This window comes from Stomoxys calcitrans, chromosome 4 (assembly GCF_963082655.1).
Source record: "Stomoxys calcitrans chromosome 4, idStoCalc2.1, whole genome shotgun sequence".
Taxonomy (NCBI): domain Eukaryota; kingdom Metazoa; phylum Arthropoda; class Insecta; order Diptera; family Muscidae; genus Stomoxys; species Stomoxys calcitrans.
The window spans coordinates 76,032,529-76,060,205 of record NC_081555.1 but is presented as its reverse complement, the minus strand read 5'-3'; the positions used below and the strand labels follow the sequence as shown (position 1 = coordinate 76,060,205).

The 27,677-nt window shown below is 38.5% G+C and overlaps 1 protein-coding gene across 9 annotated transcripts in view; it reads right to left on the bottom strand.

The window, feature by feature from the left end:
- Positions 1–27,677, bottom strand: part of LOC106093989 (anoctamin-2) — an 83,815-nt gene that overhangs the window by 36,365 nt on the left and 19,773 nt on the right. For 4 of the 9 annotated variants that reach the window (XM_059367423.1, XM_059367432.1, XM_059367424.1 and 1 more), the window contains exon 3: positions 8,803–9,771. The exons of 1 other annotated variant lie outside the window; for it this stretch is intronic. In XM_059367423.1, the coding sequence (XP_059223406.1) occupies positions 8,803–8,815 (13 nt within the window). In that variant the 5' untranslated portion in view covers positions 8,816–9,771. Of the gene's footprint in view, positions 1–8,802; positions 9,772–20,944; positions 20,970–21,017; positions 21,322–27,677 lie in introns of those variants that run through there. 4 more of the 9 variants (XM_059367426.1, XM_059367428.1, XM_059367429.1 and 1 more) reach the window with 4 other exon arrangements.

Here is a 27,677-nt window from a genome sequence, read left to right as displayed (position 1 = left end):
TATAAGAAAAGTTTTCCTCTGCTATTAGAGCGATATCAAGATATGGTCCGGTTTGGACCACAATTAAATTATATGTTGGAGGCCTGTGTAAAATGTCAGCCAATTCGAATAAGAATTGCGCCCTTTGGGGGCTCCAGAAGTAAAATAGTGAGATCGATTTATCAGGCAAATCGGATAATAATTGCGACCTCTAGAGGCTCAAGAAGTCAAGATCCCAGATCGGTTTATATGGCAGCTATATCAGGTTATGGACAGATTTGAACCATACTTAGCACAGTTGTTGGATATCGTAACAAAACACGTCGTGCGAAATTTCATTCCAATCGGATAAGAATTGCGCACTCTAGAGGCTCTAGAAGTCAAGACCCAAGATCGGTTTATATGGCAGCTATATCAGGTTATGGACAGATTTCAACCATACTTAGCACAGTTGTTGGATATCGTAACAAAACACGTCGTGCAAAATTTCATTCCAATCGGATAAGAATTGCACACTCTAGAGGCTCTAGAAGTCAAGACCCAAGATCGGTTTATATGGCAGCTATATCAGGTTATAAGTCGATTTGAACCATACTTGGCACAGTTGTTGGATATCATAACAAAACACGTAGTGCCAAAATGCATTCAAATCGGATAAGAATTGCGCACTCTAGAGGCTCAAGAATTCAAGAATCAAGATCGATTTATATCAGGTTATGAACCGATTTGATCCATACTTGGCACAGTTGTTGGATGTAATAACAAAACACGTCGTGCAAAATTTCATTCCAATCGGATAACAATTGCGCACTCTAGAGGCTCAAGAAGTCAAGACCCAAGATCGGTTTATATGGCAGCTATATCAAAACATGGACCGATATGGCCCATTTACAATAACAGCCGACCTACACTAATAAGAAGTATTTGTGCAAAATTTCAAGCGGTTAGCTTTACTCCTTCAATTAGCGTGCTTTCGACAGACGGACGGACGGACGGACGGACAGACAGACAGACGGACGGACGGACCGACGGACGGACAGACGGACGGACATAGCTAGATCGACATAAAATTTCACGACGATCAAGAATATATATACTTTATGGGTTCTCAGACGAATATTTCGAGTAGTTACAATCAATCTTATGGTGGAGGGTATAAAAATCTCATTCATATATTGCCTTATAGTAAAATATTTTTTTTTTGTATGTAAATATGGTATACAAAAATAACTAATCAAATGCCATCTAAGAACGCACTATTCACACAATGATTAAGGTAATTGATACTGGGCCCACAGTGTTTTAGTATCGAAATCTATAAATAAGCAGCTTCAGTTCTCGTGCGAATTTACTGGTTCAGAGCGCTTTCACCTTAGATTTGGAAACAGTGAAACATGTGAGGTCTTGATAGAGTGAATAAGGCGAAATTAAGATTTGTAAGTGGTGCTATGAGTACTTTTGCACCTAGATTCTTGAAGGTACTGATGAATGCTCAGCCGATTGACTTGTACACCAGGAAATCGGTTGAAGAAACGCTGATCATGTTGTTGAAACTTATTTAACTTTAGAGGTTACCGGCCAAATGTATCAGTATACTCAATGGAGCGTTGACAGACCTATAGACTGACTACGTGACAAGGGTAGACATTATTGGCAGCAAGTTTCTTGTGCTAGTGCTTACCTTGAAGGAATGTCAGATAATGATTGGCGGATAAAGTTTGAAGACTTTAATATTTTTACAGAATGATCGTAGGCCACCGTAGCGCAGAGTATGGCATGTCCGCCTTTGATGCTGAACGCAAGGGTTCTAATCCTGACATCAACATCAACATCAGAAAAAATTTTTAGAAAATTGTGAGGTAATTTGCAATTTAAAAACTTCACTCCAAAGAAGTGCAGCACTGCGGCACGCCGTTCGGCCTTGGCTAAAAGAATGAGGTCCTTACTATTGAGCTTAAACTTGAATCGGACAGCAGATACAAAGAAACGTGGGTCGACACATGAAATTCAATAGCAGGCTTATCATTCAGCTTAAGGAAAAACTATTGTACGAATTTACGTATCGAAACATAAATGCCCTACTTTCGATTGAGAAGATTTTTCTTCTTACGGCCATTGGAATCGTAGGCTCTGAATTACCAAACTCTCAAAATTTTGCTCACTCTCCCGCTCAATTTTTTTATATTTTTAATATTATTCCAAAGTTTGATGGAAACTGAAACATCGATAAGTGGGCAAATTAAACTATTGTAGTTGGATAAAAAAGATTCCTATAGTTTTTTCTTTTTGTTCGAAAATTTTGACAGGAAACCAAAAAAGTTTACAACTCCAGTATAAATAAACATAAATATGTTCTAACATTATCTCCACCCTAGGATGTGGGTATACAATCTTCTTCATTCAATATTGCTCCAAGACCCCATAACTTATGTATAGTATATATGATATTTCAATAAATTCAAAAACCCTGCCAAAGTTTTGTTACAAAAAGTAAGTAAGACTTGGTTTATAAGAATAAACGCCACAAATATGATGGACAAACAAATGAAAGTTCGGCCGTGCCGAATCTGGGGAATCCACCCACAATGGATTCTGCAAAAAATTTATTCAAAATAAATTCAGTTGAAGGGCATAATTTTATTCTACATACCAAATTTCTGTCAATCCTGCAAAAATTAAAGTTTCTAAGAACCGAACAGGAATGATCGAAAGACCGGTATAAAGGGGAGCCACATCCGGTTATAGACTGTCGGTATCAGGTTATAGACTGTCAAAAACTGCGGCTTACCGGGGCTCAAGAAGTCAAGTTAAGAGACCGGTTTCTATGCGAGCTATATCTAAATATGAACCAATATAGCCCAACGACCTACATAACTATATAGTATCTGTGCATAATTTCAAGTGGCTAGCTCTACGCCTTCAACTGCTATCGTGATTTCGACAGACATGGCTAGATCAACCCTGAACGTCGAGACAATCAAGATATAGCATAGCAAACAACTCTTAACAATTTAGGCAAATATGCGATGTTGTTGAAGCATTTCACTGGCTACTCAGAATTTTTGAATAGCAACTACCTTAATCGGCAAGAAAAAGTTTATCCCTTTTATACATTTTATAAAAATTCAAGTACTCTCTCCCATATTTATGGTAGACCCTTTCATAACGGTCGATGTATCAGTGGTTTTTTTTCTGGTGTATATAGGGCGTAGTAGATAGGGCGATCAGTCTTTGAAAAGTGAGTAAGAAATTCATCCCCATAATTGGGACCAGTGGCCTGAAATCGCTCACCCCCAAAAATAAAAACGAGTTTGATGAATGATCTATAGGCGAAGAATAAAAAATTGGGACTTGAAAAACATAACTAATAAGAATAACAAATCAATTAATGTGGATCTGAGAGAGCCCCTATGGCTCTGAATGACTTCATCCTTTGGCTATAAACTTTAAAAATGTAACTCCTTTGGACTTGCTTACATCCAGCTCTAATTTGCTTTTATTTTTTCTACTCATAAATTGCCTATTTCACTTAGTTATTCACCTAGTCCTATATTTATAAACGTAGATAGTAAAGAATTTAACGCCTATTTATGTATGTGATATCATTTCATATTGATAACATTAGGTGGACCCAAAGATAACGATTGAGTTTGAATACAATAACAACAGTGCGCCAATGGGCTTTACTTGCCATTATTTTACTTTTTATTAAAAACTTAATTAAATAATCGACTACTGCAACGTCTCCAGATTACCTGTTAAGATTTTTTTATTTAGAAAAAAAAAACAGTAAGGAAAGGGCGGTGCCGACTTTATAATACCCTACACCTACCCTATAAACTCTAATTCTGAAACAAATTTGTGTTGTATCCAGATAGATTATTAAATTCCTGTATCAAATTTCGAGCAAAACAAATATGTTCAAAATGCAATAACTACGGTTGAAAAATGACAACAAATTATCCAAAATCTGACGAACAAATACATGTGAGCTATTATATCTTAATCTGAAGCGATTTCGACCAATCTTTTTGGATGTTATAGAATTCGTCGAGGAAACCATTGTTCAAAATTTTGGGAAGATTGGTCAATAAATGCGCTTGCAGTGGGTCTAGGAGTGAAAATCGGGCGATATATATCTGAACAGATTTCTATGAAATTCACCAGTAATATCGAGAGTCATATGAAAATCCTTCCTGTCGAGAGAATCGGTTAACAAATGACCATTTTATTGCTGTATTACTGTACATCGGACGAAAATATATATGGGAGCTATATTCAAATCGAAACAGATTTTTATCAAATTCATCAGTAATATTGAGAGTCAGAAGAAAATCCTTCCCAACAAATTTCAAGAGAATCGGTCAACAAATGACCATTTTAGTGCTGTATTACTGGAAATCGGACGAACATATATATGGAAGCTATATCCAAATCTGAACCGATTTTTTCCAATTGCAATAGGCTTCGTCTCTAGGCCGAAAAACATGCCCATACCAGACGATCGGATGAAAACTACGACCTGTAGTTTGTACACAAATTAACATGAACAGACGGACGGACGAACAGACAGACGGACATAGCTTAATCGAATCAGAAAATGATTCTGAGTCGATCGGTATACTTATCAATGGGTCTATCTCTCTTTCTTTTGGGTTTTTGGGTGTTACAAACTAATTCATTAAGTTATAACACCCTGTACCACAGTAGTGGTGTAGGGTATAAAAAGAACAATAAACTATTTTCAAAACTATTGTTGCACACTTGTCCCAAGTAAAGGCCAAAAAGCCATAATAATTGTTTGAACAAATTTATATTTCGGCATGAATTGTTTGTATTAATAATTTATCGACGAATTATTTGTCTTTGCGTATGGTCAATATTCGCAATTGTTTTATTTGATTATGTGTTAGAGTTGTATATAATAAAAGCTTCGAATGACGTGAGATACCAGAATTTTGTTGTTAGGGGAAAACGCCAACGAAAATTGATTGGTTAAATTCATAGCCTGGGCACAAGAGTGAAGCGTGTATGAAAGCAAATGGAAAATTTTCTCAAAATAGTGCATATAGTAAAATCTATTCTAAAATGCATCTAAATAATATACAAGTTTTTATATACAATAGAATATGGAATTTGCGAATACCATTATTTCTTTAGTAACGCAATGAAATATTTACCTAAGACCCCATTAATTATGTTTTTGTGATGACCCACATTAGGTGGAGATCCTTAATACGGAAATAGTTAGCTCCAGGAATTTATGGCGGTCTGGCTATATAAGGCGAAATATGTCTTCACCGTTGTAAAAGTATTATCATATTTTTGATGGCCCATATTAGGTGGAGATTTTTATATTCAGAAATATGTAGATCTGGGCAGTCTGGCTACGTAAGGCGAAATGTGTTTCTCCCATTGTAAATGTATTATGCCTAAGCTATTCCACCTACCTTTCACGCCCTAGAGGGCTTGTCAAAGTTCATCACCTCATCTCAACAATATGTGGATCGGGCTAAAAAACTTGTTTTTCTGTTGGATAGTGATTCGTTGGCTTATTGTTTTGTAAAGAAAACTTAAAGTCTATGCGCCTTGAGTCAATTTTAATAAATGTAAATTACTCTAATGAGAGAAAGGTTAGGTCGAAATGAGGGTACGGATATTAATGCGCCTCATGCCACTATGAACATACAGCTAAGCCGGTAGTTTGCTTTGGAAAAACTGCACTTCATAGGACGCACACCCGATTTCTATACCCACCACCGAAGGATGGGGGTTTATTCATTTTGTCATTCCGTTTGCCACACATCGAAATGTCCATTTCCGACCCTATAAAGTATATATATTCTTGATCAGCGTAAAAAACTAAGACGATCTAGACATGTCCGTCCGTCTGTCTGTTGAAATCACGCTACAGTCTTTAAAAATAGAGATATTGAGCTGAAATTTTACACAGATTCTTTTTTTGTCCATAAGCAGGTTAAGCTCGAAGATGGGCTATATCGGACTATATCTTGATATAGCCCCCATATAGACCGATCCGCCGATTTAGGGTTTTAGGCCCATAAAAGCCACATTTATTATCCGTTTATTGTTAAGCCACTCGACATCTTTCGTCAATTTGGCCCAGATCGGTTCAGATTTAGATATAGCTGCCATATATACCGATATCTCGATTTAAAGTTTTAGCCCCATAATAGGTGCATTTATAATCCGATTTCACTGAAATTTGACACAGTGACTTATATTAGTCTTTTCGACATTCGTGTTGTATATGGTTCAGATTGGTTTATTTTTAGAAAAAGCTACTAAAAAGATTAATATTTTGTTATACATAATTGAACAATGACTTCTGCTTATTAGTATTTGGTCCAAACATATTTCGATACTGCTGCTAAGGGGCATAAGGTACGCATTTTTTCAATGGAAAACAAGTAAAACGGTGTTGTTGTTTTCCATTGAAAACTTTTAACCCAGGTAACATAGGCAATATGGTTATCATATTGCCTATAATAATAAGTGGCAAAATTCCCAAGACCCCGTTGGTCTTTACCGGGTCAAATTTTTAGACATGTTTCTGCATATTCGTAATCTACTCCACAAGGGCGCCCCGGTAGTCGAGTTGGTAGAGTGCTCGGAGTGCCAGTGCGGTCGCCATGGGTTCGACTCCCACCAGAGGCCTTGGTCTGCCGCTACTGTGGTATCACAATGGACTTAAGTTGTCTAAGTGAGTCTGTAAAGGACTGCCACTCTTGCCTAACCTAACCTCAACTCGACAACATCTTTCATGTGATATCCATTTTGTCTGGGTTGGACCACCCACCCCCCAAAAAGGGGGATTTTTGGCCCAGGGCTTTGTCCACATCTACACACCAAGTTTCAGAGAAATCGGAGGTGCGTCCTATAAAATGCTGTTTTGCCTTGGCTTTTTGCGCGCACTAAAAAGCAGAAAGGAACCCTCGAAAAAAATCTCAGCCAGGAATTCCATGGCACTAACAAAATCCATAAATTTCTCCATTCTACGCCCCTAAGTCGATTCAAGTCCGTTATTGTGTCGCAGCTAAGTGCCGATGTCTGTAAGCCGTGAAGGGCAGTCAATGGCACAGGAAATGCTTCAAAGTCACATTATCTTCCCCACATGCTTTCACTTGCCCCACATATGCTTTCACTATTTTGCATTTGCGAGCTCGTAGTCCTATGCGTTACGTTATGACACCGAAAGCTATACTGGTCTCCTTCCTACTTCCTCGTCTTCTCACGGTCCAGACCTACCCATAGGATTTTCATCGTCCTAACGACAGTTTCGCTATTTGGAATAACCATATTTATTGAAGGCAGAACTCTGCCTTTCACCTCCAAATCGTCTGCTCTTTCATTCCCAGTAACTCTGCTTTGACCCGGTATTCAAACAATAAGGATCGTGCCATCCTCAGAAAAGGCGTTAATTTCCATCTTGCACTCTAAGACTGTTCGTGCAGGAACGTGTTATGGTCAATAGTCGGAAACATATATCTGCTCCCAGATCCTCAATGCCGCCCTCCAGACCCAATCGGTCCTTTAGCTTTGATTCATCAATGTAGCATGAACTTCCAGATAGCCATACCTGAGTTCCGTGAATCCAATACTGTGCCGCTGGCAGCAATATCTCGCACTAGACATCAAGTGTCGTCTCAGGTAAGCGATCTGAATTACCTTCCATTAATTCTGGGTATCCTTTCATTGCCCCGATCTTACCACTATGATATTCTCTTCCAATGCTCCTATTCTTTATCCAATCTCCTATAGCTCTAAGTCTCGTAGCTTCTGTGACTGCTACACACTAAATCCGTATGTCTTATGTAGGTAGCAATAGTCACATCTTTATTTATGGAAGTGGCAAACTTCAATATTATGTACAATGCTGGTCCAAGAACACTTCCTTGGGCAACTGACGACTCAATACTTCTGATTTTATTTACACAAACACATAACCCTCTGTTTAACAGATTTCTCGAAAAAATAAGAGAGACATACTTTATGGTTATCAGCATTTATTATTGTTCAGGGATTTCAGAAGTGTGAAAAAAAAGGAATGTGAAATTTATGTTCGCTTGAACGGATTCAAAAGAATCGTGTCCTATTTTAACCATAATAATAATCAGCACAAACTTTTCTTCGAATTGTTTATGCAGCACTACCAAGTAGTGGTTCACTGCTTATTTACTAAATCATGTTAATTAATAATAAATGACATATAAATAAGTAATTTGCACACAATTTACATTCTAACAACCAAATACTTTGAAGGATTCCCATCAATTTTAGACATGACTTTGCCGCGTGCTATCGTTAACCTATCACTGTAACATTTTGTGTTTCGGTTATAAGGATCAAAAGAAAAAAAAATGGGATACGCTTTCCAAAACAATGATTTTTTTTTGGGACACCCTAATATAAACACATAGAAACAAAGAATAAACATAAACAATATTATTTACAAAGTTTATTTAGCATGCAAGAATACATAAAGATATGTATGTATGTTAAATTATTGTAAGAGAAATTGTCACAAAACTTGAATAATGGTTATAATGTCTATGGTAACTATATAGGTGAAAATGCTAATATAAAAGCCCATGATGGTGAGTGTGTGCGTAGTGAAGATGCTAAGGTTGAAGTTATCTGAGCGTAAAATCCAGCAAAATTTAAATAAAATTGTGATTTCAAGCAAATAACAAATGTCCACAGTGCAAAATAGAGTTGGCAACAAAAAAAAAGCGTTGAAGCGTTTACATTCACACACACAAAAAAGGGAGCAGACAAATTTATAATTCATGGATTAATTACCGGCAGAATACATTTTTATGTTTTACTGTCGACGATTCGGGCAGTCGGGTGAAGAGTTGGGTCTGAAGTCGAAATACTGGTGGAGCCAATGTGAATGGTCGTGGTGTTGATGATGATGATGACGGCTTTCTTGCAAATAGCCGTACATAAGAACGGTTCTAATCTTTTGAAAACAGGCGAGCAAAAAACAATAACAAATTTTCGAAACTGGAACTTGAACCCGAAATGTTGTTGTCGTTGTCGTTTTTTGGTTGTTGTACTCTTCCGGTTTGGAACAGCAAACAGGCAATAACTTTATATCGTAATTCAGAAATAGAATCAAAGAATTTCTCCTATGATTCAATAGTGTTGCTTCTGTTATCGGAGGTGCTTTTGAAGATTGTGTAGTTGTTGTAATCCATTTAAAGGGTGAACAATTCGTTGGTGTCTCGGCAGTAAAAACGGCACCATGACCGTAAAAAGTGTAACAAAATTTTCAAATGACTACAACAGCACCATAATGTGAGGATGATGATGGTGATGCCAAGTTTTATGGTCGCCGATTTTTCGTTTTTTATGCACTTTGAATAGTGGTTGCAGTGTTTACATTCGCTCTCTGAATGCTACAAACGATGATCAATCACACATTCATTCGCTTGGGCGCTGGGTCACTCGGTCGCTATTCATTCGACATGGACACAGTGGTTCACAATTTTTCACTTCATTACACTTCACTCACTTAATGGACGGAAATTGTAATACACTCTGGCATAAATATCAATGAACGAATATACGAACACACAGTCACTTTAGCTTAATTCTCAGTACTATCCATACGTGGTGAGTTTGTTTTATTTGCTACTGTATAAAGTGTACATCTGAATGTACACTAACCAGCATGTGTAGAGCTCTGTTATATATGGGTCACATATGTTTGCATTCTTAATTCAAAAAAAGGTTCATCAACCAGCGATGATTTCTTTGATGAATCTATAATGACATTTGTTAAAGAAAATTGTTGTAGTTTTATATTTCTTTGAGTATATCAATTTACATTTTCTGCGACAAATGTTAAAAAAAAAACTTTTGAAGTGATGATCATACCGATAAATGCAAGTCATTTGTGAATTTATTTATATATATATATATATATATATATACATATATATATATTTTTTTTTTATTTTTTTTTTTTTGAATAAATTGAATTTTATTGGTCGAACTTTCGATTTAGTGTCATGAATAAGTTCACCAAAAATGTCAATAATTTGTTTATTAATTTTAATAAATTCAATTATTTCTTTTACATTTTTGTACATCTAATAGGCAACCGATATGCATCAAGAGGACACCACAGTAGATCTCTTACAATAATATGGCTTTGGAAAACATAGCAGAAAGCGATATGCACAAATTCACCCAATTTAAATAATATTTGTGCCCTCTAGTTTATGTGGGAAGTTACATTATGAACCAATTTGGAGTAAAGTTTTGAGTCCAAACAAGTAAAAAGGTGTTAAGTTCGGCTGGGTCGAACTTTGGATACCCGCCACCTCGGGTATATATGCATAATTTATGCCCCCATAGCAGCTTTATCGAAATAGGGTCCGGTTTGGACCAAATTCTACAGGGATATTGAGAAGTCTAATAAGTACAAGTCATTGCTCAATTTTGTAGAACAAAATATCGGTCATTTTGGTAGCAATATCCAACTATAGACCGATCTAAACCATATACGACACGGATGTCGAAAAGCCTAACATAAGTCATTATGTCACATTTCACAAAATCGGATAATAAAAGTGTTCTTTATGAGTTCAAGACTTTAAATCGAAATTTCGGTGTATATAGCAGATATATCCAAATCTGAACCGATCTGGGCCAAATTAAAGAGTGCTGTCGAAGGGCCTAACACATCTCACTGTCCCGAATTTCGGCGAAATCGGACAATAAATGCGCCTTTTATGAGCCCAAAACATTATATCGAGAGATCGGTCTATATGCCAGCTATATCCAAATCTGGACCGATCTAGGCCAAATTGAAAAATAATGTTGAAAGGCCTAACACAACCCACTGTCCCAATTTTCGGCAAAATCGGACAATAAATGCCCCTTTTGTGACCCCAGACCTTACATCGAGAGATCGATCTATATGGCAGCTATATCCAAATCTGGACCGATCTGGGCCAAATTGAATTGGGTGTTGACTGGCATAACACAACTCACTGTCCCAAATTTCAGCAAAATCGGACAATAAATGCGCCTTTAATGGGCCCAAGACCTTAAGTCGAGAGATCGGTCTATATGGCAGCTACATCCAAATCTGAACCGATCTGGGCTAAATTGAAGTGGGATGTCGAGTGGCCTAACCCAACTCACTTTCCCAAATTTCAGCAAAATTGGATAATAAATGTGGCTTTTATGGGCCTAAGACCCCAAATCGGCGGATCGGTCAACATGGGGGCTATCGAACTTAACCTGCTTATGGACAAAAATAGAGTCTGTGCAAAGTTTCAGCTCAATATCTCTTTTTTTTGCGTGATTTCAACAGACAGACGGACGGACATGGCTAGATCGTCTTAGATTTTTACGGTGATTAGGAATATTTGTACTTTATAGGGTCGGAAATGGATATTGACATGTGTTGCAAACGGAATGACAAAATGAATATTCCCCATCCTTCGGTGGAGGGTATAAAAAGTATCACATGTAAAATGTCAACACATAATCGAATTTAGCCCTACATCCATTTAAGTAGTTTAATTGGAAGATCCGTTTATATGGAGCTAATCAGTTCATAAAACCATTCCGATCAGATGCTACGAAAAAGGCATTTTTACCAGACGTGGTCTTCGCCACAATGCGAAAGGATGCCGCCAGTTGCTTAAGCATGCAACCACAGGGGTGCTTCACAGATAGATGCAGTCTGCTTCACAGATAGATGCAAGTGGACCGTGCTTAATTTTTGCGCGTAGAGTAGAATATGATTTTGATAACGGATTTGGATTGATGCTAACGGCTGACAGCTGTGGTATTATGTTACCTGAATAGGAGCGAGTGACATCCTTCACGAAACGGCTTTCAGGCTAATTCCCCAGCTGCCTCCTTACCCCTAATTCCCTGACAGGACTTAAAGAACACTCTGTGCCTCCTAACCTAACCATTAAGTCGGTTCTGTTGAGACATATCCAGATTAATGCCCGACCTGGCTCTGAACGCAACTACTCATAAGGTCTTGCGTCAACACTCACGATGACCTCACTGCTTACAAAGGCACCCTCCGGGTCAACATGAAGGACGACTAAATTTTCGGACACAGATAATGGGTCTAAGTTGGGACCCAATCGAACTGGATACACCAACCAACACAGCAGCAGTAAAGACAGCATTGATCCTCGCAAGAAAATCGATAGTACCCCGATTACCGCTTGATTTCGGACCTCAGGCCGAGTCTCGAGAAAGAGAGGGAACGATCTATCAATCACCCTTGGATACCCCGAAGTTTGCTGTTGATCCCAAAGGAAGAGAAGAAGCAGTAACATACATCACTCCACAGATGGCGGCCACAGAATCCACCAACATGCGGGATGGCCTAATGCAGAACTCCCCTCGGCAAGAATTTTTCAAAATGAGGAAACAAAAAAAGTTAACCTGGAAGTTAAAAATGAAATCGACGAGCTCGAAGAACTTTTTGACAAAGTTGTAGAAAGAAAGAGAAGCTGGCAATGCTGCCTCCTGGCCGGCAGTGCGAGACAGGGCATCAGCCTCCCATAAACTTGTTGCCACCAGCCCAGCTGAACTAAAACCGTTAAAAATGTGAAGGAGATAAAATAGTACCAGACGCCGCAAAAAGCTTGACCATTCTGCCACTGCTTCTCAACGGGAAAAAGTAAATAACGAATTTCCGAAGAGACAGGGCAACAGACTAAAGAAAAAAGCGAAGGAGGGGCGAAAACCAAAACAAAAATTCAGAAGCGGTTGTCAATAAACCCCTAAAAGGCCAGAATTACGCCGAAGTGCTAAGAGACCTTCGAAAGAACGTAAAACCAGATGAAGCTGACTTTGCTATTCGGTCCATTAGCATAACGAAAACTGAATCAATTTTGCTTGTGATGGGAAGAGGAGGGGAGAAAGACCAATTCCAAGACGGCATTAAGAACACCCTAAAAAAGCGTAGAAGCAAAGGACCTTAAACCAAAAGCCAAGCTAGAGATACTAGACCTTAACGCATTGTCTATAGAAGAAGAGGTGGAAATCGCCATCAATGAAAGCACACACATACCTCCGGGCAACATGAGCATACGTCTCACTACGTCAAACAGAAGGAAACAAAGGAGAGCTTTTGTTTCGCTCCTGGTCAACTGGGCAAACAAAATATTGAAGACGGAGAAACTAAGGATGGACGATCTGCAGAGTTAGATACCGCGAAGTGATGAAAAGGTGTTTTAGATGCTTCGGAGCGGACACATTCAATAGGAGTGTAAAGGGCCCGACAGACAAAGAACAGGTCTATGCATCAAGTGCAGCAAAACAAGCTAAAGAAATGTGGAAACAATCCGAAATGTTGTATCTGATCTAACGAGGGTAAAATCAAGGTGGATTAGCTACCTTGCTCAAGAAGCTGTAAAGCGAATGAGCAGCTGTCACATTGAAAATCCTACAACTCAATATGCACAGAAGTAAAGTCGCGGACTCTTTACTGATATAGCTCCCTTATAAACCGATCTGTCGATTATCTTTGTTCAGTTCTTAGAAGCTTTAATGTTTGGTACGTAGAGAAAAATTCAGCTAAATTTATATTGTGTCCATTTTTAGCAGAATCTATGGAATCCCAAGATTCCGTCTGGCTTAGCATTATTTTATCTTTTTTATATCGAGGTATCTATTATTAGTATTAGGAGCTAAATCGGTGCATAATTGCCGCCATATCGGATAAGATTTACGTCCTTTAGAGGCTCCAAAAGTATATTCCGGAGATCGGTTTCTTTGGGAGATATATCATGTTTTGGACCGATTCGGACCAAACTCGGTTCGTACGTTAGAGGTCATAAAAAAATTATCATGCAAAATTGGATATGAATTGCGCTCTCTAAAGGCTCAAGAAGTTCAATCGAGAGATCAGTTTATATGGGAGCTATTTTTCAACAGGGATCGATTATTCACATTTACAATCGCAACCGACCTACAATGAAAAGAAGTATATGTATATGCAAAATTGCAGGTGCCTTGAGGAATTACCAGTGGAATGACGAAAATAGTATACCTCTTCCTAAGGTAGAGTGTATAAAAAAATGCAGTACCCTCTTTTTACAGAGATCAAAAATTCGTCATTCACTAAAAACTTCAGGACAATCGGTTCAACCTTTTTTTGAGTCTATGGTGAGGCAAAGTTTTAGTGGCAGTTTGAAATTATACTCATTTTGACTTCTTAGTCCATTGTGATACCACAGGAAGAAGAGATGGTTATGACGGACATGATGAGTGAGATCTCTTGTCTGGCCAATGAAACAACATATTGCTGTTATATGTTGTTCTTCCGCTTAAGTGTTCTACTACTACTCGCGCAGAAGGAATAGTAGATTAAGAGCCAGATGATCGACCGATGCAAGAGCGAAGTTCAACTGGTCCGCAGAAGAATTTGTATTTTTTGACAGCCTTTGTCCTTTTTTACGCATGGCTTGAAAAATAGACCAAGTGTTTAAAAGCTTATTGCAATTGATGACAAATATGATAGGTTTCGTTGCCAAAACCTGATGCTCAATCCAAAATCACCAAATTGTATAACCTCACTCGTAAGTTTACTCTAGATTAGATCATTGTCGTCATATGAAAGAAATGGTAAATGGTAAAAGACAATGATCTTACTGTGGGTGTGAAACCTTATAAACTTTTTGCTACTTGCGGATCATGTTTCTCCTGAACACAATGTTACAAACGTATGGAATTCAGTACAGATGTGTTTGAGAGATTAAGGTTAACAAAACAAGTCAAGCTGACAAGAGCATTAATAGAGAATACAAATTCTGGAATGTGGTCTAGCGGGGGAAATGTCAGGAGTAAAATCAGCTTCTCAAAAGCCTTATGTTCTAGTCGGAAGACGTACCAGCTACCTTCAATAGTCCTTGCTTTATAATAAGGGATGTTAAAAAATGTAAGACCTTCTCTTCTCATACCCAAAAGTAGGACTTACAGAAGTGAGTATGTAGTTGAAGATTTTGAATGTGTAGGACCACAAAAAAGAAGAATACTCTCTTAATTATGCAAATTAAATTAAACATGCAAACCTTTGCGCTATGGCGGCCTCCAAGACCCTATAAAGTTAATATATTCTTAATTGTCATGACATTTTAAGTCGATCTAGCCATGTCCGTCCGTCGAAAGCACGCTAAATTTCTTTTTTAACTTTTACGATAGTAACCATCCGAAAAATACCAATCAATATTCAGTCAAAAACTTAAATATCGATAGTAAAGATAGTGCCATCGATGTTTTGCCAGCTCTAAATCTAAGGCGATCTAGTGTTCTGTTCTGTCCAAAGTTGATTTATATGTTTTCGTCTTGTTATGATTAATTAGAAACGGTAAGTTTGAATTGCTAATATTTTTAGTTGAAAGAGTATTTGTTCTAAAAACTTACACATATTATGTTTAAAAAGTAGCGTGCTAGTTCGAATCGTATATACCCTCCACCATGGATCGCATTTGTCAAGTTCTTTGCTATGCTATTGAAGCTATACCAAGTAATAAACCGATTGGGCTGGCTGTTGGGGACCATACTGGAAGTCATTGTGTAAAATTTAGGGGCTCAAGAAGTAAAATAGGGAGATCGGTTTATAGGGGAGCTGTATCTGGTTATGAACTGATTAAGACCATACTTGGCACAGTTGTTGGAGGTCATAACAAAACACCTAATGCAAAAAAATGTCGTGACAATCAAGAACGAATACTTCGAGATGTTGCAAACGGAATGACGAAATAAGTATGCCCCATCCTATGGTGGAGGGCGTTTTTATGCCCTCCTCATGGTTAGTAGCTAGCAAAATGAAATACGAAAACATTTTAAAACGATTTAGAAATACATTAACGTCGACTATCATTAAAAAAATTTATGTTGAACTTCATAGTCATAGTTGGTACTCTGTTAACCTTTTCACGTGAACAACTGTCAAATATTATATATAACAAGTAAAATCGTGCTTAGTTCGGCCGGGTGAATCTTGGGAACCCACCACCATAGATTCAGCAAAAATTTGGGAGCAATACCTGGTTGTAGACTGATTTGGATCGTATTTGGCACACTTGTTGAGACGCATAACATAAAGTTTCAGTGAAACCGGACAAAAATCGCGGCTTGTAGGGCTCAAGAAGTCAAATCGGGCGATCGGTTTATATGAGAGCTATATAGGGTTATAGACCGATTTGGACGGCACTTGGCATAATTATTAGGAGTCATAAAAGAACGCTATGTGCAAAATTTAAGCTAAATCGTATGAAAATCGAGGCTTCCAAGAGCTTAGGAAGTCAAACCGGGAGATCGGTTTTTATGGGAGCTATAGAATGATAGGGTATAGGTTATAGACCAATTAGGACCGTGCTTGTCACAGTTGTTGAAAGTCATAACAGAATACTATGTGAAAAATCGGATGAAAATGGAGGCTTTCAAGGGCTCAAGAAGTCAAATCGGGAGATCAGTTTATATGGGAGCTTTATCAGGTTATAGACCGATTTGGACCGTACTTGGCACATGAACACTAAGTGCAAAATTTCAGCTATATCGGACCAAAATTGCGGCTTTCAGGGGCTCAAGAAGTTAAATCAACAGATCGGTTTATATGGGAGCTATATCCAAATCTGAACCGATACGGCCCATTTGCCCCCAATGACCTACATCCTAATTTAATATTTCGAGGTGTTACAAACTAAATGACTAGATTAGTATACCCCCATCCTATGGTGGTGAGTATACAAATCAATTTGTGTTTGTTTGTTTGTTCCATATGGACTCAAAAACGGCTGAACTGATTACCTTGAAATTTTCACAGATTGTGTAGGTTGGTCTGGAACGAAACATTGGCAACATATATTTTTGATATCGGAATGGGGCGGACCCTCCCTTATGCCAAAAACACCACTCAAAATCAAAAGTGAACCGATCTTTACAATATGAGTACCAAATGAAAGGTTTTGAAGAGTAGAATACGAATATGGAACTTTGAGTCTAAGTACCCATCGGGCCGCCCTAACCACAACACTCCAAACAGACTTATTGGACGTTCATGTCAATATGGGGCTCAAATGAAAGATAAAAGGTGTTTAGAAGTAGATTACGAGTCTGGCATTCAAAATTAGATCGAAGTATAGAGGGTCACCCACCCCTCCAAAACGTCCCAAATGGACATATGAACCAATGTTTTCTTAAAACTTTGCAGATTGCCTAGGTTTTTCTGGAAGGAAACGTAGGCTATCTAATTTTTTGATATCAAATGGGGCGGACCTTCCGTCTTACCCCAAAAACGCCTCCCAAAGCCAAAAGTGGACCAATAGGCACAATATGAGTATCAAATAAATGGTATAGGAAACTGGGAAACGAATATTGCTTCAAAATTTGGGCCCAAGTACCCCAAATCTTCTCTAAACAGATATATTCGACGTTCATGTCAATATGGGATTCAAATGAAAAGTATTCGGCAGTAGATTACAAATATAGCATACAAATTTAGGTCCAAGTAATGGGAGCTCGCTCCAACCTCAAATACCGCCATATGGGCATATGAGCCAACCATGGCTACATGGGACTCAAATGAAAGGTAGTTGGGAATAAATTACGAATATGGCATTAAAATTTGCGTTCAAGTCTAGGTGGCACTTTTCTTCCTAAAAGTTCCTCAAATTGCTTCATTGACCCATAATGACAATATGGGACTCAAATTGAGAGTAGAAAACGAATTTAATATCCAATTTTGGAGCCAAGTGTTTGGTTGTTCGCCCTAAAGCATGCTCTAAACTGAACTTCATTTCCGACTTTGGCAATATGGAGCTCAATTCAACGGTATCTGGGAGTAAATAACAAATTTGATATCTATTTTCAGGGCAAAGTGCCGGTGGCCGCCCAGTCTCAAAAACACTCCAAACTTTTCATATTTACTGCCCATGGCAATATTGGGCTAAAATTAAAGGGATTTAGGAGTGGAGCACGAATTTGATATTCATATTTCAGTTGAAATATCTGGAGTGCCATCCCCCCTAAAAAGTACTTCTCACTACCCTAATTTTCAAAAACATCAAATCTCGGAGACTGGTAATGCAGTCACCAAAAACAAAACATGGTTTCTATTGTTGGAGTCGGGTGCCACGGTGGCCTCCAAAAACTCGCCAAATGGATATATAGACCAATCACGACAATATAGAACTCAAACGAAAGATGCTTGAGAGAAAAAAACGAATATCATATCTAACTGCTCCAATTGTGGGATGAGGAAGCCGCCCCACCCCAAAATACCTCCCTAATGGGACGTATTTACCGACCATGGTTATATGGTACTAGCTATTTGGGAATAGAGTACAAAACTGATGCTCATTTTCGCGACAAAGACCCTGGGGTCCACCCCACTTTCAAACAGAACTTATTTACCAATCATGGCAATATGGGGCCCACATAAAATGTATTTGAAAGTAGAGCACGAAGCTTATATTTACTTTGAGGGCCAAGTGTCAGGGTGGCCACCACACCCTTTAAATACACCCTAAACCGGAAATATTTACCAATACGGTAATATAGGACTCAAAAGAAAAGCTGTTGGGAGTAGAGTAAAAATTTGTCCAGGAACCGAGCAGGGGCAAACTTCTCACACATCACTGAGTGCTTTCCGATTCAAGTTTAAAACCAATGTTAATGTTCTCGCCAGGATTCCAACGCAGGCGTTCAACGTCATAGGCGGACATAGACAACAGTGGCACGAATTCGGCATCCACATTCAGGGCGATGTGCCCCTATCTTAAAAAGATATTAGAGAATTATATACCCTTCACCATATAGAGCATTTTTCAAGTTCTATACTCAGAATCTCTTTATAGGCGAATAAGGGATAATGGATAAGATTTGCTTTGTTTGGGAGCTATATTAGGTTAAGAATGATTTAGCCCATACTTAGCACAGCACGATGGAGGTTGAACCTCTAGAGGTTCAAGATATATAATTCAAAGGCCGGTTTATATGGGATCTATATTAGGTGGAGAACCGCTTTAGACAATATATGGCACAGTTATTAGGAGTCATAGTAAAACATTGCTTGCAAAATTTTAGACAAATCGGATAGTAATTGCCCCTCTAGAGGCACAAGAAGTAAAATCGGAAAATCGGTTTATATGAAAGCTGTATGTAAACATGACCTATATTAGTAAGAATTTAATAGACATTCCATGCGGCTAGCTTTACTTCCTCGAATTTAGCGTGCTTTCGACCGACGGACGGACTGACATGGCTAGATCGATTAAGAATATTTTTATGGGGTTTAGATCAATATTTTTTGAAATACTACAAAAGGAGTATCCTGCTTAAAGGAACAAACGTTTACAATTATGTACGTTTATATGTTGTTTCCAGAATTTTACTATACCCACCACCGAAGGATTGGGGTATATTCATTTTGTCATTCCGTTTGCTACACATCGAAATATCCATTTCCGACCCTATAAAGTATATATATTCTTGATCAGCGTAAAAATCTAAGACGATCTAGACATGTCCGTCCGTCTGTCTGTTGAAATCACGCTACAATCTTTGAAAATAGAGATATTGAACTGAAATTTTGCACGGATTCTTTTTTTTGTCCATAAGCAGGTTAAGTTTCAAGATGGGCTATATCGGACTATATCTTGATATAGCCCCCATATAGACCGATCGGCCGATGTAGGGTCTTAGGCCCATAAAAGCCACATTTATTTATTATCCGATTTTGCTGAAATTTGGGACAGTGAGTTGCGTTAGTCCATTTGACATCCTTCGTCAATTTGGCTCAGATCGGTCCAGATTTGGTTATAGCTGCCATATAGACCGATCCTCCGATTTAGGGTCTTAGGCCCATAAAAGCCACATTTATTATCCGATTTAGAAATTTGGGACAGTGAGTTGTGTTAGGCCTTTCGAGTTCCTCCGTTAATTTGGCCCAGATCGGTTTAGATTTGGATATAGCTGCCATATAGACCGATCCTCCTGTTTAGGGTCCTAGGCCCAAAAAAGCCACATCTATTATCCTATTTTGTTGAAATTTAAGACAGTGAGTTGTGTTAGGCCCTTCGACATACTTCGTCAATTTGGCCCAGATCGGTCCAGATTTGGATATAGCTGCCATATAGACCGATCCTCCGATTTAGGGTCTTAGGCCCATAAAAGCCACATTTATTATCCGAGTTTGCTGAAATTTGGGGCAGGAAGATGTGTTAGGCCCTTCGACATCATTCGTCAATTGGCGAAGATCGGTCCAGATTTGGATATAGCTGCCTAAGACCGATTTAGAGTCTTAGGCCCATAAAAGCCACATTTATTATCCGATTTTGCTGAAATTTGGGACAGTGAGTTTAGTTAGGCTCTTCGACGTCCTTCTTCAATTTGGCCCAGTTCGGTCCAGATTTGGATATAACTGCTATATAGACCGATCTCTCGGTTTTAGGTTTTGGGGCCATAAAAGGCGCATTTATTGTCCGATTTCGCCGAAATTTAGGACAGTTCGTCGTACTATTTGGTCGAAATCGGAATATATTTCGATATAACTGCTATGGGACATAAGGTATGCAATTTTCACCGGATTTTGATGGAAGGTGGTGGGTATCCAAAGTTCGGCCCGGCCGAACTTAACGCCTTTTTACTTTTTTTTGTACTATTTTTTTGTTTTTTAAATTTTTTTTTACTTCAAAATTTAATTTCATTAACTTATTTTTCTCTCTCTTAAGATAAGAGACAATGTTAAAACAGCCGTTTATTTAGAGCCCATATATGAATGTGGATTTAAAAACAGCCAATGTTAAATATTTAAAATTCCACGTTCTTTGTTCTATAATGGTTTGAATATTTAATTTTTCAAACTGAAAACGTTCATTAAACAAATGTATGTCGTGACCTCGCATGGGACCACATTACTCAAATCGGGGAGGGGAGGTTGACTGACATTCATCTCTATGACATCACTTCAATCGATCGGTTCGATTATCAAACACTTGGGTGATAAATTTCTCAATCACTTTTATATACATATTTTGCTCTGATCATTTCTTTGATTTTTTTTAATTAGCCGAATTATAATAGCGATTGGTTGCTTTTTTGGTCAAAAGCCATTCGCCCACGTTATCAACATTATGTCTCGGCTTTGAGCTGGTTGCTTTTGTTTCCCCGCAGAAAGTAAAGAAAAAAATTTTGGGTGTTTTCGGCGCGAAACTAACGCGGTAAACGGAGAATATCACTTTAGATTTTAATGAAGTGCGTCCACGCGAGCGTTAAGTTGAAAACTGAATCTAAAACAGAGTATTTTGTATTTCGTATTCCCATTTCCACAGAACACTGAACTTGTAGAACGCTCGCTGTGTTTTGCTGCCTTGCTGGCTACTGCTCTCAAGAGCTGCGGCACCGGTTGAGAGCATTTGTTAGTGTTTTTTATTCATAGGTGATACGCCAATTTAAACGAATATGGTTTTGATATGATTTCCAATGCTGCTATATGGTGCTGCCGCTGCTTTTGTGGTTGATGTTATCATTGCGAGCGTATGACGTATCATACCATTTCAAGCGATTAAATAAATAGCTAGCTCGATGAACGAGCCGGCCTTCAGCCATCCATTCAAATAGGTAACCTAAAGCACACATCTGGCTGATATTAGAAGCAAACAGCTACCTCTCATGCTTTTTCGGCTTGTTCGATGTGAATTTTGCTCTTTACTCTTCTTCCAGACTCTCATGTACACTCTCGACCGCTTTCTAGCCAAAAAGGTTTGGTGCTATCTCAATAAACAGTGAAAACTCTGTCATAATTAACACGATCGAAGAGAGACAACAGCCACATTGCGGCCATATTTACTTTGTCTTTTGTTGCAATTTTGGCTTTGGAGTCAAGTGGATTTCTTCTTTTTTTTGTGAGACCCAAACAAATTAGTTTTGAATATTAGGGAGTAATGATATTGATTCGTGAAAATGGCTTATATGCAAAAGTTGGTTTAATGCCATGCATAAACACAGGGAGAATTTATATATAAATCGGTTCCATTCTTTGATTGGCTAGGTTGAATATTAACAGATATTAATCCGCCCCATGACATACACCAAAGCCAGTAATCGGCTTTTTGTGCGCTCTAAAAACTATAAAATAGCCTCTAAAAAGAAAATCTAAGTTAGGAATTCCGTGTTACTTACAAAATCCTTAATCGTTTTCCATGCCACGCCCCTAAGTTGGTTCATGTCTGGTATTGTGTCCCCATCTAAGTGCCGGTATTTGCAAGACGCGAAAGCCGAGCAATGATATAGGAAATGCGCCAACGTCTCATCATCTTCCCATCATGCCCTATAAATGGTATCACTTGCCGCACCGATTTAACATAAGTGAGCCCGTAATCCTATGTATCCCGTTATGATACCAATAGCTATACTGACCACCTTCGTACTTCCTTTCAGTAATAGCCTCTTCTCACGATCTGGATGCCCCCATAGGATTTTCGCCGTCCTACCGACCGTTTCGCTGTTCCACAAGATAACATGCGTATTCGTCGCCCACTCCCTTAACTCCGACTGCGTCGACCCGAATGGCTTCGGGTTAATCAAAGTTTATTGACGGCAGTTCTCTGGCCTTCGCTGTCAAATCGTTTGCTTTCTCATTCCCAGTTACTCCGCTATGGCCCGGCACCCAAAGATGCGGCTCGTGTCATCCTCAGAGAAGGCGTTAATCTCCTTCTTACACTGCAAGACTGTTCGTAATCTTACAGCCCTGGTTGTTATGGCCCTTATGGCCTGTTTACTGTCCGTAAAGATGTTCATACTCGCCGTCCTCGCGGTAACACCACACCATCTCACTCATTCCATGATCGCCCGGATCTCCGTCTGCAGGACCGTATTATGCAAATGTAAATTTGCCCATTAACATTCCATTAACGAACTTCTCACAAATCAATGAGAGATGTCTGATTCAATTCTAAGCTCAATGATAAGGACCTCCTTTTTACAGCCGAGTCCGAACGGCGTGCCACAGAGCGACACCTCTTTGGGGAGAAGTTTTTACATGGCAAAGTACCTAACAAATGTCGCCAACATTAGGAGGGGATAACCACCGTTGAAAATTTTTCTGATGTTCCTGCCAGGATTCGAACCAGGTTCAGCGTCATAGGCGGACATGCTAACCTCTGCGAATATCAGTCCCTGGGTTCTCAATGTAGACCACCAGGCCCACTCTGTCCTCAGTTATACCCACCACCGAAGGATGGGGGTATATTCATTTTATCATTCCGTTTGCAACACATCGAAATATCCATTTCCGACCCTATAAAGTATATATATTCTTGATCAGCGTAAAAATCTAAGACGATCTAGTGTCCGTCCGTCTGTCTTTAAAAATAGAGATATTGAGCTGAAATTTTGCACAGATTCTTTTTTTGTTCATAAGCAGGTTAAGTTCGAAGATGGGCTATATCGGACTATATCTTGATATAGCTGCCATATAGACTGATCCTCCGATTTAGGGTCTTAGGCCCACAATTTATTATCCGATTTTAATGAAATTTGGGACAGTGAGTTGTCTTAGGCCTTTCTATATCTTTCTTCAATTTGGCTCATATCGGTCCAGATTTGAATATAGCTGCCATATAGACCGATCTCTCGATTTAAGGATTTGGGCGCATAAAAGGCGCATTTATTGTTCGATTTCGCCGAAATTTGGGACAGTGCTTTGTGTTAGGCTCTTCGACATTTTATTGCAACTTGGCCCAAATCGGTCCAGATTTCTATATAGCTGCCATGTAGACCGAAATGTCGATTTAAATCTTGGCCGCATAAAGGTGCATTTATAATCCAATTTCACTGAAATTTGACACAGTGACTTAGGCTTTTGACATCCGTGTCGTATATGGTTCAGATCGGTTTATTTATAGATATAGCTACTATGCTTATAAGTATTTGGTCCAAATCGGATCATATTTTGATAAAACTGCTATAGGACATAAGGTATGAAATTTTCACCGAATTTTGATGAAAGGTGGTTTACATATATACCCGAGGTGGTGGGTATCCAAAGTTCGGCCGGGCCGGTTACAATCCTAACCGACCTACACAAAAAAAAGTATTTATTCAAAATTTCCAGCGCCTAGCTTTATTCCTTCGAAAGATAGCGTTCTTTGGACAGACAGACGGACGGACAGAGGGACAGACGAACGGACATGGCTAACTCGACTTAAAATGTCATGACGATCAAGAATATATATAATTTATGATATGGGTCTTAGACGCATATTTCGAGGTGTTACAAACATAATGACGAAATTAGTATACCCCATCCTATGGTGGAGGGTATAAAAAGAGATTTTTTCAAAGTTAATAATTGAATATGCAAAATTTCAGCAAAATTAGATAAGAACTGCGTGCTTATAATTAGGATATCAAATTATGGTACAATACAATAATTGCGCCCCCTAGAGGCGCAAGAAGCAAAATCATTAGATCGGTTAAAATGGGAGCTAAAACAAGTTGTACACCGATTCAGGCCATAATTAGCACGTATGTTGGAAGTCTAAGAAAATGTCAGCCAAATCGGATAAGAATTGCATCCTCTAGATGTCTAAGAAGTCAAATCGAGAAATAAGTTTATATTGCAGCTATACCAAAACATTTACAGATTCGACCTATTTACAATCCCAACCGACCACTAATAATTTGTGCAAAATTTCAAGCTCCTAGCTTTACTCCTTCGAAAGTTTGCGTGCTTTCGACAGACGGAAGGATACCTATAGACTTATCGAATAACAAGATGATCAAATGTTTATACCTTGTTGGGTATCAGATGATTATTTCGATGAGTGACGATGTTAGTATGCCCCAATCTCATGGCGGAGGGTATTAAATAATATACATTATAAACAAGTAAGAGCGTGCTAAGTTTGGCCGGGCCGAATCTTGTATACCTTCCACCATTGATCACATTTGTCGAGTTCTATGGGCGGTATCCCTTTTTAGACAAACAAAGTATATTGAATAAGAACTGTTATGCAATTGGAGCTATATCAAGTTATAGTCCGATTCGGACCATAAATGAATGCTGAGCATTGTAGAAGTCATTGTGTAATATTTCAGTTCATTCGGATAAGAATTGCGCCTTGTAGGGGCTCAAGAAGCAAATCGGGAGAAATGTTCATATGAGAGCTCTATCAAGCTATTGATCGATTCAGACTATATTAGACACGTATGTTGAAGGTCATGAGAGAAGCCGTTGTACTAAATTTTATCTAAATCCGATGAGAATTGCGCCCTCTAGAGGTTCAGGAAGTCAAGATCCCAGATCGGTATATATGGCAGCTATATCAGGTTCTATACCGATTTACGCCATACTTAGCACAGTTATTGGAAGTCATAAGAAAACACCTCATGCAAAATTTCAGCCAAATCGGATGAGAATTGCGCGCTCTATTGGCTCGAGAAGTCAAGATCCTAGATCTTTTTATATGACAGCTATACCAGATTATGATCCGATTTGAATCATACTTAGCACAGTTGTTGAAAGTGATACCAAAACACTGAAACACTTATTTCAGATAAATCGGACGAGAATTGCGCCCTCTAGAGGCTCAAGAAGTCAAGACCCAAGATCGGTTTATATGGCAGCTATATCAAAACATGGACCGATGTAAACAATACTTAGCGTAGTTGTTGGAAGTGCTACCAAAACACTACGTGCAAATTACAGCCAAATCCGACGAGTATTGCGCCCTCTAGAGGCTCAAGAAGTCAAGACCCAAGATCGGTTTATATGGGAGCTATATCAAAACATGTACCGATTTGACCGATTTACAATAACAACCGACCTACACTAATAAAAAGTATTTGTGCAAAATTTCGAGCGGCTAGCTTTACTCTTTCGAAAGTTAGCGTGCTTTCGACAGACAGACGGACGGACGGACGTGGCTAGTTCGACTTAAAATGACATGACGATAAAGAATATATATACTTTATGAGGTCTTAGACGCATATTTCGAGGTGTTACAAACAGAATGACGAAATTAGTATACCCCCATCCATATGGTGGAGGGTATAAAAATTGACATCTAGGCTAGCATTGTAGGTATGCAAGTAACATTATATGTAATTCCATGGAAAATAAACCTTCCATGGAAAATAAACCTTTTCCCTTCACTACAACTATCATTTTATAAAATGTGTTTATCGCTTCTTCTCACTGAGATATTGATTTTTTTTCTGGAGACAAGTTTTTTTACTTTTGACATGAGATTTTTTTGGACAAAAAGAACTGTGTTTTGGGAGCGTTTAGGCAAAAGAACCGCTATAAATAATCCTCAACTGATTATAGCTAAAAAATTTAATATATTTTAAGTGATTTAACATAAAAGAAGCATTGATCGCCTACTACGGTTTTTATTATTACGTTTGACGTTTGGACGGGATATTGTCCGGCTTAAGATCCTATTTTATTTATTTTAACATAAAACAGAAAAGCAAAAAAATAATTTCACTTTAAATTAAAAAAAAAAAAAACAAAATATTTCAATATGACTACAACCAGGTAGATCATCAGCCAAATCGGACAAAAATTGCGGCTTGTAAGGGTTCAAGAAGTCCAATCGGAAGATCGGTTTGTATGGGAGCTATATCAGGTTATAGAGCGATTTTAACGGTACTTCTCACAGTTGTTGGAAGTCACAACAAAACATTATGTGCAAAATTTCAACCAAATCGAACACAAATTGCGGCTTCCAGGGGCTTAAGAAGTCAAATTGTTAGATCGGCTTATATAGGGAGCTATATTAGGTTATAGACCGATTTGAACCGTACTTGGCACAGTTTTGGAAGACATAACAGAAAACTACATGCGAATTCGAATAAAAATTGAGGCTTCCAGGGGCACAAGAAGTCAAATCGAAAGATCGATTTATATGGAAGCTATATCAGATTATACACTGATTTGAACCGTGCATGGCGCAGTTGTTGAAAGTTGTAAAAGAACAGCACTTGCAAAATTTCAGCAAAATCGGACAAAAATTGTGGCTTCCAGGGGCTCAAGAAGTAAAATCGGGAGATCGGTTTATATGGGAGCTATATCAGATTATAGACCGATTTAGACGGTACTTGATACAGTTGTTGGAAGTCATAACAGAACACTATGTGCAAAATTTCAGCCTAATCGGACAAAAATTTCGGCTTCCAGGGGCTCAAGAAGTCAACTCGGGAGATCGGTTTATATGGGAGCTACATCAGATTATAGATCTATTTAGACGGTACTTAACACAGTTGTTGAAAGTCATAAAAGAACACTATGTGCAAAATTTTAGCCTAATCGTTTTATATGGAAGCTATATCCAAATCTGAACCGATTTGCTATCCCCAACGGCCTACGTCAATATTAAGTATCTGTGCAAAATTTCAAGCGGCAAGTTCTACACATTCGACCGCTACGTGATTTCGACAGACGGAAGGACGGACTTGGCTAGATCGAATCAGAATGTCGAGACGATCAAGAATATATGCACTTTATGGGATCCCAGATCAATATTTCGACGTGTTACAAACGGAATGACTAGATTAGTATACCCCATCCTATGGTAGTGGGTATAAAAATAAAATACAAATGTAAGTGTGTGTATCAGTGGATGTTTATAACCACCACTTAATGTACACTTTCTATAATCTTTTTTCTTTAA